Below are 19871 nucleotides of genomic sequence, written 5' to 3' on the forward strand. Positions count from 1 at the left end.
TTTTCGTCTACATTTAATACGCCATGCATGTATCCAAACATTGATGTGATTGATGTGTAAAGTTTTTGACTAGCAACTAAACCAGGTCTTCGTTTAGATCCAAAGTTGAAACTTCCAAAGGTGTCTCATCGAATATTGTGGCACTGCATGGAGAATTAAATATAGATAAAATAAAAAAACTAATTGCACAATTTGCTTGTAAATTGTGAGTTGAATCTAATGAGTCTAATTAGATCATAATTAGACAATAAATTGCTACAATAACACATACTCTAATGATGAATTAATTATACTTAATAGATTCATCTCGCGATTCCCGGTCTATCCGTGTAATTAGTTTTTTAATTAGATCATGTCTAGTCTTTCTCATCTTCAGTTGAAAATTGCTAAAAATAAATTTCATCCAAATTTTTACAGAATCTAAACAAGACCTTAGAGATGGGTAAAAACATATTTTTGGAAGTGGGTGCGATACTCGTCTCTAGTTCTCACAGCTACAAATCAATTTATAGTATTTGTAGGGACGGGTCACCGACTCATCCATCCATGCAAGTCGAATTGGATGGACCCCAACAAATCATTTTTCAAAAAATGAAAAAAAACTGAAAGGAAACTCAAAAGCAGCAAAATTAAAAAAAATATCTCAGCTAACCGGCCACCACCACAAGCCCATATGCTATCAAGGTACAACTTTTTAAAGAAATATGCACACTTTCATCTTGCGGTAGTTGAGAGGTCACTTCTGAAAAACTGCAGATATGCAAACAATTTAAATTTACTTCATCTTGCGGTAGTTGAGAGGTCACAACTCACAAGCTGCAAATTCAATAACGTATTTTTTCTTCATCTGATACAGCTTCTCAAGGACGAAGATCTTGTTTGTTCCTTCCTTGTACATTGATGCGTAGATGGTAGGTGTCCACTGTCCAGACTTTGAGCTTAGTTCCATTTGTCTTTTCCACCGGTCCTTGTCAGTAATCCAAACACATTTATATACATATGCGAAACACAGTGAAATGCAGAGTCTGCTATTGCTGTTAAGACAGAAAATTTTGAGGCAACTGAAGTTAAAAAGAATCTTACTATTGAGGCTCCTTTTGAGCCTCCACGTGATACCACCTAGAATTCTAGGTAGACACTTTAAAAAATAGAGAAATCTTAGAAACTCTCACAAAAATCAGAAACATTCAATCATCTTTCGACAACTCTAATTATAACAGTTATTGGATTCATTATCTTTCTTAATAAATTACCTACCTCTACCATTATGAAAATAGATCAAAGTAAACCCCTAAACATGTATCTAATTTACCTATTTCTACCATTATAAAAATAATACAAATAACCTGCTAAATTTGCATACAAATTATCCAATTATATTATTATTAGAATTGAAATAACTCCAAAATCTAAATTTAAATTACATAACTATAATAAAATATTAAAGTGCAACAATTTAAAATTCTAAATTACTATTTCGATCACGTCAATATGTTATTCTACACCGTACGTGTATCATTTATTCTATACCTTAGCAGTTAAATTATTGACCGAACTGATCAAAAATTAGTGAACCGAGTTGTCATATTACTGACTCGCGTTCAATAATCATGAGCAGTATTTATTACTGAAAATTTGTTCAGTAATTAGTTTGGTGTAGCTACACCTAGGGTGTAGAATAGCATGTGGGTTTGTATCTGGTATGTGTCGCCATGTATTTATGTATCATGGAGAGATAATAATACCAATTCACAAACAAATTATTTGATTAAATATATATTAAACACATATGGATGTGTGATGCAAAATGAAATCTGTTGCAACTTGATAATGATAAATATGTATTTTAGAGTATATTGGAATATTTAATAGATGAAAGAAGACATGATAGATAATTATAATTATTAGATATAAGTCTTATTTTGGTCGTGCGGGTAGTCCTTCATAATTAGTTCACTTTTCTTTGCATAGACCAATTCCTCCCCACGCCTCACTCTGCCATGAATGACTAGTCTTCTTTTTCCTCTGTAATCTTGGGCGCCAGCGTCATCCTTAAGTTATCTTACTTAAGTGATCTGGCATCTTAAGCACGGCATGGAAATTATTGCTGCAAACTAAGAATATTCGAATATTTGCTGCTAGTGCCTAGTGACATGTAGCGGACTGGCGGTTCGTTCATCCACTAGACCAATTCCTTGTTCACCAGACCTTAGAAGCGGGCGCACCGTCCTCGCCGCTTGGGCCCGGCTCCGGTGGGGCGGGGGCGCCGCCGCCGCTGCCCGCCCGGGCGGCCTCCCACCTCCGGCTGGCCCTCGCGTGGCTGGCTGCCGGCCCGGGGCGCCGCCGCTCGCGCCTGCCTGGCCCGCTGGCGGGCTGCCCTTGCAGCTGGAGCCTCGGCTCCAGTGTGGCGGGCGGCGCCGCCACCGGCCCCGGGGCTCAGCCCTGCTTTGGGGCAGCCTGTGGCCTCGTGGCCGCCGCCGCCGTTCGGTCCAGGGCGGGTATTGCGCCTCCGGTGGCCGCGCCGTCGTCACTGTCGCTCACCCTGTTGCTGGTTGCCGTTCTAGACGTCCGTGCCTTGGGGTCTGCGGCCGGCCCTCCGGCGGGCTCTTCTACGCTTTGCCGTTCCTCGGCCTTTGGCTTCGGGGAGGGTTCAGGTGGAGGCGAAAGCCTAGGTCTGCTTGCAGACCAATGACGGTGACGCCCTCGGGCGCCGTTTACTTTGTTGAAGGCGTCATTTTTCACCCCTATTCCCTCCGCCCCGATGTGCTTTCCGGGTGAAAACCTTGACCTCTTGGTCGAACGATGACGGCGCTTTGCGTCGCTCCCTTGCTGGAGGCATCATTTCGGAAGCTCTGCCGGTGGTGGTGGTTGCCTGCCTGCCTTCGCTCGTTTCAGCTGCATTGTCCGGACTGCAAAGGTCATCGTCTGGCAGATGCTTTGCCGCCATTCTGTTCGTTGGCGGATACTTTGCCGCCGTTTGGCCGTGGCGGATGCTTTGCCGCCGGCTTTGTGCTTCTATTCAGGCGGATGCTTTGCCGTCTGGTGGGTCGGGTGGATGCTCTACCACCTCTTGTCGTGTTGGCGACCTTTGCTTCCTATGGCTTGTAGTATTTTTTTGTAGGTTTGGTGGTGGTCGTACCTAGGTTTGTGGGTTCGCCTGTGTTCCTCCAGTTTTTCTTGCTGTTCATTTTGTGTACGGGTCGTGTGCCACTTGCGTGATGGTTCTTTGTTTCCGTCTTAATAGCCTCTGTCTATTAAGGTTTGTAATGGTTGTTCTGCTTTCCTCTTAATGAAACACGTGCTCAGTCACGTTCGCGAAAAAAAAGAAGCAATCCAACCACTCTCACATCATGATGACAACAATCCTGAAGTGCAGATTCTCATATTGCTCCGAAGTCAACAATACACATTTGTCTGACGAAGTCAAGTCAAGTCATTTCGTAAAAAAAATCCCATGTATATGCCAATGTACACAATTACCGTGGGGGCTTCCTCTGGTTGACGCCTCCCGTCAGGTTCTTGCTTGGCGCTCGCCATGATTTGCTTGTTGGCGTGTAGCTTCTCGGACGAAAACCTTGCTTGTGCAGGTGATGATGGTGCCCGTGGGTATCATTTTCCTTCTCGAAGGCATTAACGTGAGGACGTCAATCTGAAGGGACAGATCTAAGTGAAAAATTAAAGAACCAATTAAGTGGTTCGGATGGTGGCGGTATTTTAATGTTACTCTCCTCTTGAGGCGTCGTCTTGGAGTCATTGATAGCAACACCATGGGCGATAGGAAGGCACATGACCATCGACAATCCTTACATCAAGGGTTTCTAAGAAGACAGTTCACTACCAGAAAAAGAGGCATTCGTCCACCTCCGATTAGTACCGATTGCTTTAAAACCGGTACTAATGTCAATTTAGTACCGGTTCTACAACACAGTACCCCCAGGACCCATTTAGTACCGTGTTATAACACTGTCCGGTACTAAATGTCACCATTTAGTACCATTTGATGTTATAACCAGGTACTAAATGGCTTCCGGGCCCCCCCACCCATTTAGTACCAGACAATAACACCACCTAGTACTAAATGCCATCATCTAGTACCGGGTGGTGTCAAAAAACAATACTAAATGGTCATGGCCCGGTACTAAATGGTCCGTTGGAGTTAATCAAAACCATAGCATCTCCTATATACTCACATGTGCTATGTGAGTGGGATGGTAGAGAAGGCTACGCGCAAAGCCATAGGTCACGAGTTCGAACCACGGCGCACATGCATTTATTTGGACACATTTTTCTTAGTGGTAGTGCATTTAGTACTGGGCATTGCAACCGGTACTAAATAGAGTCCATTTAGTACCGGCCAGCCGGTACCGGCTGCACGGTACTAATGCTACTTTTTGTAGTAGTGGTTGATGTGAGATTTATATTATGATACGACGACTAAGCAAGGTTAAAGGAAGGATGTAGAAGAAGCTCGAAGCTTAGTCTTTCGCTTTCTTTCTTGTTTCTTACTTTCTTATCTTTTGTGCTCCTCGGTTGGAGGTTTGGAGTCTAAGTACTCATGTAAACTTCTATCTTTGTGGTCAGATTTGTTTCTTTACGGTCATAAACATTCACATTTGAATGTTCAAGGCCGGAATTTTCCCTTAATCTAAAAAAATGCCAAAGTGCTCCTCACCCTCTTTATTTTCTATTGAACTCGTCTAACGTGGCCACCACTTTCTTCTCTATAAGTTCTCATCTTCCCTTGCAGTAAGTAGGTTTACTCTCTAGACACTGGATAGGTGTCTACCTCCTTCATAACATTCAATTGAAGGTAGGTTCTTGCAGCTGCCAAGCTAAAACTTGCTTGTTCTCTAGAGTTCATATATCTCATCTCTCATATATTTCTATATATTATATTTTCCGAACAGGGAAGGAATACTTCTTGAACTCTAATGGCACGGGTACTCAGGTCTGCAGTTGCCCAGGAGACAGTTAGCCAAATCCTATCAGGTCTTGTTCAAAATTATGAGGAAAAAGAGGAATCAAATGCCAACATAAACTTGGAGAGGCTAGAGATGGCTCACATCAGGCTCGAGGCTGCTCTTGAGACATCAGAAAAGTGGCAGATTACTAATAGATCCTTGTTGCGTTGGCGCAGGACGCTGAAGCGTGCTGCTCAAGAGTGTGATGACACACTGCACAAATACAAGCATAGAGTCCTGGAAAAGGAACAGATGGAACAGGAGGTGAGGAATTCCTCCATTCCTAACCGGATTGTGCATGCTACCAAGTCGTTTGCTCTCTCTATATTTAACCACGACAACGGAATGTTGAGCAGATCCATTGTTCAAAGATTTGAGTGGTTTGCAGATGGTGCTTCTGAGTTTCTGAGATTCATAGAGCTTGGCGGAACACCACATCGTCAGGTGACCTTCCACTCCCTTGTCAAGCACCTTTTTGCAGGCAAGGAACTACATCATAAAATTGCCCACGGAAAGGAGTATCCATCTTTTCTATTATGGTTGGTGCCGTTCAGGACTGCAGAGCATGGAATAGAGGTTAGCCTGATATTTATACACAAAGATAGTAATGCACCAGAGGGCAACTTCTTCTTGGGTATAATGCTACAGCTTTCAGAGAGTTCCGATATAGTTGGGATGGCAATTAGGTGCTTGCAGTTGTTTCCTCTTCATTTCAAGTCTACAGTTGAAATTATTAGGAAAGAACTTACTCATCTACCCACACAGGACTTCTTATGGGTACCATATGTTGATTCATGGCATAGAAAACACTGGGACAATCTTCATAGGTTTAGCACTCAATGGTTTCGCTCAGACCCACTATGTTGCAAGAAGCATGATTGGCATGAGCTTCAACATATTAGCAGCCAAGACATGGCAAGATTATCAGATGTTTCTCTAGAGCCAGTAATTGTTGTGAATCTGCAGTGCCAAGTTTCACAGTCCAAGTACAGCAAACAGAATACCTCGCTGTCTGCAAACAGTATTCTTCTGCAAGATTCACCATTTTTGAAAGCTGGAATTGTCTTTATGCCCCATGGATCTTCAGAAGACATGCTGCATGTGAATAAAACTTCTTCAATGGTGGCTCTAGTTGGCGGGAAGCAAAATTGCTTGCATACAGACATTACTTTGGAACAAGTAGAGGAGATCATACTTCCAAAGGCAATGGATTACTTCTGCCAAAATCCTGAAGCGGCAATGTACCAAATGATTTGGAAGTCTAAACATGGCTCTGCACTCATGCAGGTTGAGAAGGCAAGAATGGGAACGCGTAGAACAAACATGAGAACACGGAGAACTTTTAGGGGAGCTAGAAAAACTAAGGTGTCTCAAGGACAGGATCAGGAGCTTCGGAGTCAGACACGTATGGTCTCACACTTGCTGGACTTATGGGGGGCACATGTGCCAGTCCGGCTGCAAAGTTTGCTTATGAACTGGATGCAGAAAGAAAAGGAAGGGCACTTAGCAGCGCCAAAGCAGCTCCTGAAATTCTAACTTAGATTGACAGGTGAAACAGGGAGTAATAGAAGAATATAATTGGAATGTTCTATGGCGCTTAATGTGTGTTTCATATGGTGCTGTTGTGTTTCTCATATGCCGGGTATTACATGGTTTTGCTTTCTTTTAAATAATAGAATAAAACAATTTTACATGATTTTGTTACTACCATATATGTATATCGGCCTCTGTGGCGGATGACCAGAGGGGCGTGAATGAGAGCTTTAAAAATTCTCCAAGGGTGTGTGTGTCAATATCAATACTAGGGCCTAGGCCCTACCCTGCTTGCACCTCAGCAGAGCACGTCAGTAAACAGGCCTGGCGGAGGTGGCCCACCACATCATAGCCACACATGGACACACCCTCCTTCCAAATATCATACTAAAAAATATACCGATGATTGTACTTTGTATGATGAACTTGTGCGTAAAAAAATATGCAAGAAATATTCCTAATAAAGATAACAATTTTTTAGAAGTTGTGCTAAAAAATTATCCTCCAGAAATTATTTGAGAAAACTATGCATTATAATTGCACATATTGTAAAAGTTATGCTAAAAAATCATTCTTCATAGAGTTGTTAGGAGAGACTATGCATTAAAGTAATGTGTGTCGTACAAGTTATGATAAAAAATTATCTTTTAAAAGTTGTGGGTAAAAAAAGTTATGCGTAAAAGTCTTGTCTACATGTTATAATTTTCCAAAAAACAAGTTGGGGAAAAAAATTTCCAATAAAAGGAAAGACACCTGCTGTTGGAGATGGAGCACTAATAGCGCTCCTGGCGCGCATGTATAGTTGGCCGTTTAGTATGCGGCCCCGGGCTAGCCCGGGGCACAATTTTTTTGTCCGACCTAGGTATGGCATGGCTGGCCTAATTGTGGCGCGGGCCTCAGGCCATGCTTAGGCTTGCTTCTCGGCATGCCGGGCCGGCAGGCACAACCCATTTAGATCCTGCCCAAAGTGGCACTATGGTACGATATGAGCCCGCTTGGCCCAAATCAGCCTATGACGACCTGGCCCGACTACCCCTGTATATAACCCCCCTCCCCCAGCTGCCCCCACAAACCCTAATCTTCGACCCCCCACCCATTCCAATCTCCTTGGCGGTCGCCTCCGCCCCCACCCCGCTCCTCCAAACCCTAGCCCCCCAACTCCCATTCCTCTCCCGGCCGCCCTTTGTCCCATCTCCGGTCGGCGTATCTACACCTCCGGCCAGCGCTGCGCCTCCCACACCATCTCCTCCCGCTCCGATCACCGGATCTACACTGCGGGCCTATGTTCTCGCACATCCAACACTCCACTCTCCGGATCTACGCAACCAGACGTCGTTGTGCCACGCGCGAGCCGGTGGGCCGTCTCCTACTCTCCTTCCTCTCCATTGCTTTCTGATCTGCGGATCTACACCGAGCACACCACCACCTTATCACCTCCCCCTGTCTCTCGTCGACGGATCTATGCCACAACCCTAGCTTGTTGTTGCCCTCTTCCTCTCTGTTGGCCGGACTGCGGTGCTCCGACGGTGTAGGTACGCCAAAACCCTAGATATCTGTCTCTCTTCATTGTCTTATTTCTTGTCTGACCCTTTGTCCTCTTCCTCCCGTAGGTTTCTAGCCGATGGAGCCTCCATCGAGCTGCTGCAGCTCTGTTGAGGGACTGAAGGCCGACGACAACAATATTTTGTGATATTTGAAATATTTGTAAAATTTGAAGCTGAAAAGAGGGTATTTGATAGTGTGGGCTAATGGGCCAGCATGAGCACGGCAGGCTTAACAAAGCCATTTCAGGCCAACAGTCAGCACGGCATGCCTAACACACTATCGGGCTGTGCTTGGGCCACATGGTCAGCCCGTGAGCCAGCATGGCACGACACTGTTACTAACCAAGCCCTAAACAGGTTCGGCCGAATAGTGCCCGGACTAGGCCGCCCATTTGGCCAACGATACGCGCACGTGCCAATTAGCTGAACAGAGGGGTCGTGGCCTCGCCAGCGTGCTCTTGGCTAGCCGGCGGGCGGCCTTACCACCGCGTTTTGAAACGACTATTATGTAAAAAACAAAAACTCCATTAGAAACCTTTGAAAAGGCCGTCAGACTCAGACATCAATTTGACTCGTGCGAAGAAGATGAGAGATGGCGAGCCACGATAGTTTGGGGTTAACCAGGCATTCAGACTTTCATTAATTGAGTTGCTGTGTCTGATTATTTTTCACCTTACGCAACCTCACAGTCCAAGGCGTGTGGCAACTGAAATTCAACATGATGTTACTTTTGTTTTCAGCTTTTACCAATGCACGAGGCACAGAACTACCCATCTGATGACGGAAGGGAAGAACAACAATCGACCAAATAGTGTATGAGATTCGATACCCTGTAGCCTGTGCATTGGCTTACACATGAATTTGCAATAGCTCAGTCACTTCACCCGGAAGAAGAGGAGGCAGAGCAACCTGAGGTTCCGATGCCCCCCTCACCGTCACTGTGCCCCCCGGCCGACACCTGCATCCACCACGGTGCCACGTCCGTTGAGGTCGTGGACGCTGCCGCATTCTCGTCAACCTGAAGCTCCGGGATGTTGCCCTTTGCTGCCGCACTATGCATCGTCTCGCACCTCATCACTGCAAGTCAGTACGGACACGCCCGGCGGCGGCTGCCCACCACACTAGTCACACACCCCTCCTTCCAAGAAATCTGAAAATCTGACACCAGCAGGCTGCCACCGCGGCACCACCTCCCGCTCGTCCAACGTCACGGCGCCAGTCGGACTTGGACGCGGAACTGGGAAGGCAGAAGCGGCAACAATTGGTGCCAATGCAGGCGGCGGCGGGTGCCTCGCCGGCGCTCCCAACGTTTTCTCCAGACCATTCTCTCCGGACACGGCGACCAGAGGCGGACGGTACACCAATTACCGTCCGGGAGAGGATAGTATTTCATATACCGTCCACCACTGGACCAGCCGAGAGCTGTTCGATCCTCAACCGACGATCAGGATGACGATCAGGATGCACCCGATTCGTACTCCAGCGAAGCAAACCGGCTCCCCGCCCCCCGCGCCCCCGCGTCGAGTCGTCTGGCGCTGCCTCGCCGGCGGCGAGCTCCCGAGCGTTACGTGCCACGAGCCGGTGTTGGTTCAATCCGGCCTGAAAATCACGATTGCTTCCGGGCAAATTTGTACGCTTTGATCGATCTTCCCTCTGCAGACCCTCCTGAGCGTTGTTCGGTTGGATGCTGCCGCCATGGCAAGCTGGAGCAGGACATGCATCGGGAACGTTGCAAAAGCTTTTGTTTCGGTGGCCGGAGCAAACTGAGAATGACTGAACAACACCCAAGTTCTCCATTGTAATTTGTAAACCTTGGACCGGACAAGCGTGGCATCACTATAAAAAATAATTTTTAGAATTCGGCCTTTGTTTAGTTGCTCCTAGAAATTTTTTTGAAAGGTATTAAACATAGACTAATCACAAAACTAATTACAGAACTAATCTGTAAACTACGATACGAATTTATTAAAAATAATTAATCTATTATTAGCACATATTTACTGTAGCAACTTATTGTCTAATCACGAACTAATTAGGCTCATTAGATTCGTCTCGCAATTTACAGACAATTTGTGAAAAATGATTTTTTTGTCTACATTTAATACGCCATGCATGTGTCCAAATATTGATGGGATTGATGTGTAAAGTTTTTGACTAGCAACTAAACCAGGTCTTCGTTTAGATCCAAAGTTCAAACTTCCAAAGGTGTCCCATCGAATATTGTGGCACTGCATGGAGAATTAAATATAGATAAAATAAAAAAACTAATTGCACAATTTGCTCGTAAATTGTGAGTTGAATCTAATGAGTCTAATTAGATCGTGATTAGACAATAAACTGCGACAATAACACATACTCTAATGATGAATTAATTAGACTTAATAGATTCATCTCACGATTCCCGGTCTATCCGTGTAATTAGTTTTTTAATTATATCATGTCTAGTCTTTCTCATCTTCAGTTGAAAATTGATAAAAATAAATTTCATCCAAATTTTTACAGGATCTAAACAAGACCTTAGAGATGGGTAAAAACATATTTTTGGAAGTGGGTGCGATACTCGTCTCTAGTTCTCACAGCTACAAATCAATTTATAGTATTTGTAGGGACGGGTCATGGGCTCATCCATCCATGCAAGTCGAATTGGAGGGACCCCAACAAATCATTTTTCAAAAAATGAAAAAAAACTGAAAGAAAACTCAAAAGCAGCAAAATTAAAAAAAAAATCTCAGCTAACCGGCCACCACCACAAGCCCATATGCTATCAAGGTACAACTTTTTAAAGAAATATGCACACTTTCATCTTGCGGTAGTTGAGAGGTCACTTCTGAAAAACTGCAGATATGCAAACAATTTAAATTTACTTCATCTTGCGGTAGTTGAGAGGTCACAACTCACAAGCTGCAAATTCAATAACGTATTTTTTTCATCTGATACAGCTTCTCAAGGACGAAGATCTTGTTTGTTCCTTCCTTGTACATTGATGCGTAGATGGTAGGTGTCCACTGTCCAGACTTTGAGCTTAGTTCCATTTGTCTTTTCCACCGGTCCTTGTCAGTAATCCAAACACATTTATATACATATGCGAAACACAGTGAAATGCAGAGTCTGCTATTGCTGTTAAGACAGAAAATTTTGAGGCAACTGAAGTTAAAAAGAATCTTACTATTGAGGCTCCTTTTGAGCCTCCACGTGATACCACCTAGAATTCTAGGTAGACACTTTAAAAAATAGAGAAATCTTAGAAACTCTCACAAAAATCAGAAACATTCAATCATCTTTCGACAACTCTAATTATAACAGTTATTGGATTCATTATCTTTCTTAATAAATTACCTACCTCTACCATTATGAAAATAGATCAAAGTAAACCCCTAAACATGTATCTAATTTACCTATTTCTACCATTATAAAAATAATACAAATAACCTGCTAAATTTGCATACAAATTATCCAATTATATTATTATTAGAATTGAAATAACTCCAAAATCTAAATTTAAATTACATAACTATAATAAAATATTAAAGTGCAACAATTTAAAATTCTAAATTACTATTTCGATCACGTCAATATGTTATTCTACACCGTACGTGTATCATTTATTCTATACCTTAGCAGTTAAATTATTGACCGAACTGATCAAAAATTAGTGAACCGAGTTGTCATATTACTGACTCGCGTTCAATAATCATGAGCAGTATTTATTACTGAAAATTTGTTCAGTAATTAGTTTGGTGTAGCTACACCTAGGGTGTAGAATAGCATGTGGGTTTGTATCTGGTATGTGTCGCCATGTATTTATGTATCATGGAGAGATAATAATACCAATTCACAAACAAATTATTTGATTAAATATATATTAAACACATATGGATGTGTGATGCAAAATGAAATCTGTTGCAACTTGATAATGATAAATATGTATTTTAGAGTATATTGGAATATTTAATAGATGAAAGAAGACATGATAGATAATTATAATTATTAGATATAAGTCTTATTTTGGTCGTGCGGGTAGTCCTTCATAATTAGTTCACTTTTCTTTGCATAGACCAATTCCTCCCCACGCCTCACTCTGCCATGAATGACTAGTCTTCTTTTTCCTCTGTAATCTTGGGCGCCAGCGTCATCCTTAAGTTATCTTACTTAAGTGATCTGGCATCTTAAGCACGGCATGGAAATTATTGCTGCAAACTAAGAATATTCGAATATTTGCTGCTAGTGCCTAGTGACATGTAGCGGACTGGCGGTTCGTTCATCCACTAGACCAATTCCTTGTTCACCAGACCTTAGAAGCGGGCGCACCGTCCTCGCCGCTTGGGCCCGGCTCCGGTGGGGCGGGGGCGCCGCCGCCGCTGCCCGCCCGGGCGGCCTCCCACCTCCGGCTGGCCCTCGCGTGGCTGGCTGCCGGCCCGGGGCGCCGCCGCTCGCGCCTGCCTGGCCCGCTGGCGGGCTGCCCTTGCAGCTGGAGCCTCGGCTCCAGTGTGGCGGGCGGCGCCGCCACCGGCCCCGGGGCTCAGCCCTGCTTTGGGGCAGCCTGTGGCCTCGTGGCCGCCGCCGCCGTTCGGTCCAGGGCGGGTATTGCGCCTCCGGTGGCCGCGCCGTCGTCACTGTCGCTCACCCTGTTGCTGGTTGCCGTTCTAGACGTCCGTGCCTTGGGGTCTGCGGCCGGCCCTCCGGCGGGCTCTTCTACGCTTTGCCGTTCCTCGGCCTTTGGCTTCGGGGAGGGTTCAGGTGGAGGCGAAAGCCTAGGTCTGCTTGCAGACCAATGACGGTGACGCCCTCGGGCGCCGTTTACTTTGTTGAAGGCGTCATTTTTCACCCCTATTCCCTCCGCCCCGATGTGCTTTCCGGGTGAAAACCTTGACCTCTTGGTCGAACGATGACGGCGCTTTGCATCACTCCTTCGCTGGAGGCATCATTTCGGAAGCTCTGCCGGTGGTGGTGGTGGTTGCCTGCCTGCCTTCGCTCGTTTTAGCTGCATTGTTTGAGCTGCAATGGTCGTTGTCTGGCGGATGCTTTGCTGCCATTCTGTTCGTTGGCGGATACTTTGCTGTCGTTTGGCCGTGGCGGATGCTTTGCCGCCGGCTTTGTGCTTCTGTTCAGGCGGATGCTTTTCCGTCTGGTGGGTCGGGTGGATGCTTTGCCACCTCTTGTCGTGTTGGCGACCTTTGCTTTCTATGGCTTGTAGTATTTTTTTGCAGGTTTGGTGGTGGTCGTACCTAGGTTTATGGGTTCGCCTGTGTTCCTCCAGTTTTTCTTACTGTTCTTTTTGTGTACGGGTCGTGTGCCACTTGCGTGGTGGTGTTTTGTTTCCGTCTTAATAGCCTCTGTATATTAAGGTTTGTAATGGTCGTTCTGCTTTCCTCTTAATGAAACACGTGCTCAGGCACGTCCGCGAAAAAAAACAATCCAACCACTCTCACATCATGACGACAACAATCCTGAAGTGCAGATTCTCATATTGCTCCGAAGTCAACAATACACATTTGTCTGACGAAGTCAAGTCAAGTCATTTCGTAAAAAAATCCGATGTATATGCCAATGTACACAATTACCGTGGGGGGCTTGCCTCTGGTTGACGCCTCCCGTCAGGTTCTTGCTTGGCGCTCGCCATGATTTGCTTGTTGGCGTGTAGCTTCTCGGACGAAAACCTTGCTTGTGCAGGTGATGATGGTGACCGTGGGTATCATTTTCCTTCTCGAAGGCATTAACGTGAGGACATCAATATGAAGGGACAAATCTAGGTGAAAATCAAAGAACCGATTAAGTGGTTCGGATGGTGGCGGTATTTTAATGTTGCTCTCCTCTTGAGGCGTCGTCTTGGAGTCGTTGATAGCAACACCATGGGCGACAGGAAGGCACATGACCATCGACAATCCTTACATCAAGGGTTTCTAAGAAGACAGTTCACTACCAGAAAAAGTGGCATTCGTCCACCTCCGATTAGTACCGATTGCTTTAAAACTGGTACTAATGTCAATTTAGTACCGGTTCTACAACACAGTACCCCCCAGGAGCCATTTAGTACAGTGTTATAACACTGTCTGGTACTAAATGCCACCATTTAGTACTGTTTGGTGTTATAACCAGGTACTAAATGGCTTCCGGGCCCCCACCCATTTAGTACCGGACAATAACACCACCTGGTACTAAATGCCATCATCTAGTACCGGGTGGTGTTAAAAAACGATACTAAATGGTCATGGTCCGGTACTAAATGGTCCGCTGGGGTTAATCAAAACGATAGCATCTCCTATGTACTCACATGTGCTGTGTGAGTGGGATGGTAGAGAAGGCTACGCGCAAAGCCATAGGTCACGAGTTCGAACCACGGCGCACATGCATTTATTTGGACACATTTTTCTTAGTGGTAGTGCATTTAGTACCGGGCGTTGCAACCGGTACTAAATAGAGTCCATTTAGTACCGGACAGCCGGTACCGGCCAGCAGGTACCGGCTGCGCGGTACTAATGCTACTTTTTGTAGCAATGGTTGATGTGAGATTTATATTATGATACGACGACTAAGCAAGGTTAAAGGAAGGATGTAGAAGAAGCTCGAAGCTTAGTCTTTCGCTTTCTTTCTTGTTTCTTCCTTTCTTATCTTTTGTGCTCCTCGGTTGGAGGTTTGGAGTCTAAGTACTCATGTAAACTTCTATCTTTGTAGTCAGATTTATTTCTTTACGGTCGTAAACATTCACATTTGAATGTTCAAGGCCGGAATTTTCCCTTAATCTAAAAAAAAATGCCAAAGTGCTCCTCACCCTCTTTATTTTCTATTGAACTCGTCTAACGAGGCCACCACTTTCTTCTCTATAAGTTCTCATCTTCCCGTGCAGTAAGTAGGTTTACTCTCTAGACACTGGATAGGTGTCTACCTCCTTCATAACATTCAATTGAAGGTAGGTTCTTGCAGCTGCCAAGCTAAAACTTGCTTGTTCTCTAGAGTTCATATATCTCATCTCTCATATATTTCTATATATTATATTTTCCGAACAGGGAAGGAATACTTCTTGAACTCTAATGGCACGGGTACTCAGGTCTGCAGTTGCCCAGGAGACAGTTAGCCAAATCCTATCAGGTCTTGTTCAAAATTATGAGGAAAAAGAGGAATCAAATGCCAACATAAACTTGGAGAGGCTAGAGATGGCTCCCATCAGGCTGGAGGCTGCTCTTGAGACATCAGAAAAGTGGCAGATTACTGATAGATCCTTGTTGCGTTGGCGCAGGACGCTGAAGCGTGCTGCTCAAGAGTGTGATGACACACTGCACAAATACAAGCATAGAATCCTGGAAAAGGAACAGATGGAACAGGAGGTGAGGAATTCCTCCATTCCTAACCAGATTGTGCATGCTACCAAGTCGTTTGCTCTCTCTATATTTAACCACGACAACGGAATGTTGAGCAGATCCACTGTTCAAAGATTTGAGTGGTTTGCAGATGGTGCTTCTGAGTTTCTGAGATTCATAGAGCTTGGCGGAACACCACATCGTCAGGTGACCTTCCACTCCCTTGTCAAGCACCTTTTTGCAGGCGAGGAACTACATCATAAAATTGCCCACGGAAAGGAGTATCCATCTTTTCTATTATGGTTGGTGCCGTTCAGGACTGCAGAGCATGGAATAGAGGTTAGCCTGATATTTATACACAAAGATAGTAATGCACCAGAGGGCAACTTCTTCTTGGGTATAATGCTACAGCTTTCAGAGAGTTCCGATATAGTTGGGATGGCAATTAGGTGCTTGCAGTTGTTTCCTCTTCATTTCAAGTCTACAGTTGAAATTATTAGGAAAGAACTTACTCAGCTACCCACACAGGACTTCTTATGGGTACCATATGTTGATTCATGGCATAGAAAACACTGGGACAATCTTCATAGGTTTAGCACTCAATGGTTTCGCTCAGACCCACTATGTTGCAAGAAGCATGATTGGCATGAGCTTCAACATATTAGCAGCCAAGACATGGCAAGATTATCAGATGTTTCTCTAGAGCCAGTAATTGTTGTGAATCTGCAGTGCCAAGTTTCACAGTCCAAGTACAGCAAACAGAATACCTCGCTGTCTGCAAACAGTATTCTTCTGCAAGATTCACCATTTTTGAAAGCTGGAATTGTCTTTATGCCCCATGGATCTTCAGAAGACATGCTGCATGTGAATAAAACTTCTTCAATGGTGGCTCTAGTGGGCGGGAAGCAAAATTGCTTGCATACAGACATTACTTTGGAACAAGTAGAGGAGATCATACTTCCAAAGGCAATGGATTACTTCTGCCAAAATCCTGAAGCGGCAATGTACCAAATGATTTGGAAGTCTAAACATGGCTCTGCACTCATGCAGGTTGAGAAGGCAAGAATGGGAACGCGTAGAACAAACATGAGAACACGGAGAACTTTTAGGGGAGCTAGAAAAACTAAGGTGTCTCAAGGACAGGATCAGGAGCTTCGGAGTCAGACACGTATGGTCTCACACTTGCTAGACTTATGGGGGGCACATGTGCCAGTCCGGCTGCAAAGTTTGCTTATGAACTGGATGCAGAAAGAAAAGGAAGGGCACTTAGCAGCTCCAAAGCAGCTCCTGAAATTCTAACATAGATTGACAGGTGAAACAGGGAGTAATAGAAGAATATAATTGGAATGTTCTATGGCGCTTAATGTGTGTTTCATATGGTGCTGTTGTGTTTCTCATATGCCGGGTATTACATGGTTTTGCTTTCTTTTAAATAATAGAATAAAACAATTTTACATGATTTTGTTACTACCACATATGTATATCGGCTTCTGTGGCGGATGACCAGAGGGGCGTGAATGAGAGCTTTAAAAATTCTCCAAGGGTGTGTGTGTGTCAATATCAATACTAGGGCCTAGGCCCTACCCTGCTTGCACCTCAGCAGAGCACGTCAGTAAACAGGCCTGGCGGAGGTGGCCCACCACATCATAGCCACACATGGACACACCCTCCTTCCAAATATCATACTAAAAAATATACCGATGATTGTACTTTGTATGATGAACTTGTGCGTAAAAAAATATGCAAGAAATATTCCTAATAAAGATAACAATTTTTTAGAAGTTGTGCTAAAAAATTATCCTCCAGAAATTATTTGAGAAAACTATGCATTATAATTGCACATATTGTAAAAGTTATGCTAAAAAATCATTCTTCATAGAGTTGTTAGGAGAGACTATGCATTAAAGTAATGTGTATCGTACAAGTTATGATAAAAAATTATCTTTTAAAAGTTGTGGGTAAAAAAAGTTATGCGTAAAAGTCTTGTCTACATGTTATAATTTTCCAAAAAACAAGTTGGGGAAAAAAATTTCCAATAAAAGGAAAGACACCTGCTGTTGGAGATGGAGCACTAATAGCGCTCCTGGCGCGCATGTATAGTTGGCCGTTTAGCATGCGGCCCTGGGCTAGCCCGGAGCACAATTTTTTTGTCCGACCTAGGTATGGCATGGCTGGCCTAATCGTGGCGCGGGCCTCAGGCCATGCCTAGGCTGGCTTCTCGGCACGTCGGGCCGGCAGGCACAACCCATTTAGATCCTGTCCAAAGTGGCACTATGGTACGATATGGGCCCGCTTGGCCCAAATCAGTCCATGACGACCTGGCCCGACTACCCCTGTATATAACCCCCCTCCCCCAGCTGCCCCCACAAACCCTAATCTTCGACCCGCCCCCCCACCCATTCCAATCTCCTTGGCGGTCGCCTCCGCCGCCACCCCGCTCCTCCAAACCCTAGCCCCCAACTCCCATTCCTCTCCCGGCCGCCCTTTGTCCCATCTCCGGGCGGCGTATCTACACCTCCGGCCAGCGCTGCGCCTCCCACGCCATCTCCTCCTACTCCGATCGCCGGATCTACATTGCGGGCCTATGTTCTCGCACATCCAACACTCCACTCTCCGGATCTATGCAACTAGACGTCGTTGTGCCACACGCGAGCCGGTGGGCTATCTCCTACTCTCCTTCCTCTCCATTGCTTTCTGATCTGCGGATCTACACCGAGCACACCACCACCTTATCACCTCCCCCTGTCTCTGGTCGACGGATCTATGCCACAACCCTAGCTTGTTGTTGCCCTCTTCATCTCTGTTGGCCGGACTGCGGTGCTCCGACGGTGTAGGTACGCCAAAACCCTAGATGTCTGTCTCTCTTCATTGTCTTATTTCTTGTCTGACCCTTTGTCCTCTTCACTCCCGTAGGTTTCTAGCCAATGGAGCCTCCATCGAGCTGCTGCAGCTCCGTTGAGGGACTGAAGGCCGACGACAACAATATTTTGTGATATTTGAAATATTTGTAAAATTTGAAGCTGAAAAGGGGGTATTTGATAGGGTGGGCTAATGGGCCAGCATGAGCACGGCAGGCTTAACAAAGCCATTTCGGGCCAACGGTCAGCACGGCATGCCTAACACACTATCGGGCTGTGCTTGGGCCACATGGTCAGCCCGTGGGCCAGTATGGCACGACACTGTTACTAACCAAGCCCTAAACAGGTTCGGCCGAATAGTGCCCGGACTAGGCCGCCCATTTGGCCAACGATACGCGCACGTGCCAATTAGCTGAACAGAGGGGTCGTGGCCTCGCCAGCGGGCTCTTGGCTAGCCGGCGGGCGGCCTTACCACCGCGTTCTGAAATGACTATTATGTAAAAAACAAAAACTCCATTAGAAACCTTTGAAAAGGCCGTCAGACTCAGACATCAATTTGACCGCACGATGACACTCGTGCGAAGTAGATGAGAGATGGCGAGCCACGACAGTTTGGGGTTAACCAGGCATTCAGACTTTCATTAATTGAGTTGCTCTGTCTGATTATTTTTCACCTTACGCAACCTCACAGTCCAAGGCGTGTGGCAACTGAAATTCAACATGACGTTACTTTTGTTTTCAGCTTCTACCAATGCACGAGGCACAGAACTACCCATCTGATGACGGAAGGGAAGAACAACAATCGACCAAATAGTGTATGAGATTCGATACCCTGTGGCCTGTGCATTGGCTTACACATGAATTTGCAATAGCTCAGTCACTTCACCCGGAAGAAGAGGAGGCAGAGCACGCCATGCCGCTCGAACCTGAGGTTCCGATGCCCCCCTCACCGTCACTGTGCCCCCCGGCCGACACCTGCATCCACCACGGTGCCACGTCCGTTGAGGTCGTGGACGCTGCCGCATTCTCGTCAACCTGAAGCTCCGGGATGTTGCCCTTTGCTGCCGCGCTATGCATCGTCTCGCACCTCATCACTGCAAGTCAGTACGGACACGCCCGGCGGCGGCTGCCCACCACACTAGTCACACACCCCTCCTTCCAAGAAATCTGAAAATCTGACACCAGCAGGCTGCCACCGCGGCACCACCTCCCGCTCGTCCAACGTCACGGCGCCAGTCGGACTTGGACGCGGAACTGGGAAGGCAGAAGTGGCAACAATTGGTGCCAATGCAGGCGGCGGCGGGTGCCTCGCCGGCGCTCCGAACGTTTTCTCCAGACCATTCTCTCCGGACACGGCGACCAGGGGCGGACGGTACACCAATTACCGTCCGGGAGAGGATGGTATTTCATATACCGTCCACCCCTGGACCAGCCGAGAGCCGTTCGATCCTCAACCGACGATCGGGATGACGATCAGGATGCACCCGATTCGTACTCCAGCGAAGCAAACGGGCTCCCCGCCCCCCGCGCCCCCGCGTCGAGTCGTCTGGCGCTGCCTCGCCGGCGGCGAGCTCCCGAGCGTTACGTGCCACGAGCCGGTGTTGGTTCAATCCGGCCTGAAAATCACGATTGCTTCCGGGCAAATTTGTACGCTTTGATCGATCTTCCCTCTGCAGACCC

The 19871-nt window shown here is 46.0% G+C and overlaps 3 protein-coding genes across 3 annotated transcripts in view; all 3 read left to right on the forward strand.

Moving 5' to 3' along the window:
• Positions 1–2692, forward strand: part of LOC120659087 — a 51065-nt gene extending 48373 nt beyond the window's left edge. The window contains exon 2 of the mRNA XM_039937148.1: positions 2207–2692. Coding sequence (XP_039793082.1) covers positions 2207–2692 — 486 coding nt within the window. The remainder of the gene's footprint in view (positions 1–2206) is intronic.
• Positions 2693–4478: 1786 nt separating this feature from the next.
• Positions 4479–6654, forward strand: LOC120659268. Its single transcript, XM_039937349.1, has 2 exons — positions 4479–4810; positions 4908–6654. The coding sequence occupies exon 2, from the start codon at positions 4932–4934 to the stop codon at positions 6495–6497; it is 1566 nt and encodes a 521-aa protein (XP_039793283.1). The 5' UTR covers positions 4479–4810; positions 4908–4931; the 3' UTR covers positions 6498–6654.
• Positions 6655–14815: 8161 nt separating this feature from the next.
• LOC120658667 lies at positions 14816–16808 on the forward strand. The gene is made up of 2 exons (XM_039936917.1): positions 14816–14945; positions 15043–16808. Exon 2 carries the CDS (start codon positions 15067–15069, stop codon positions 16630–16632), a length of 1566 nt encoding a protein of 521 aa, XP_039792851.1. The 5' UTR covers positions 14816–14945; positions 15043–15066; the 3' UTR covers positions 16633–16808.
• The last annotated feature ends 3063 nt before the right edge of the window (positions 16809–19871 follow it).

The sequence above is a fragment of the Panicum virgatum genome, chromosome 2N, assembly GCF_016808335.1.
Source record: "Panicum virgatum strain AP13 chromosome 2N, P.virgatum_v5, whole genome shotgun sequence".
NCBI classification, from domain to species: Eukaryota; Viridiplantae; Streptophyta; class Magnoliopsida; order Poales; family Poaceae; genus Panicum; species Panicum virgatum.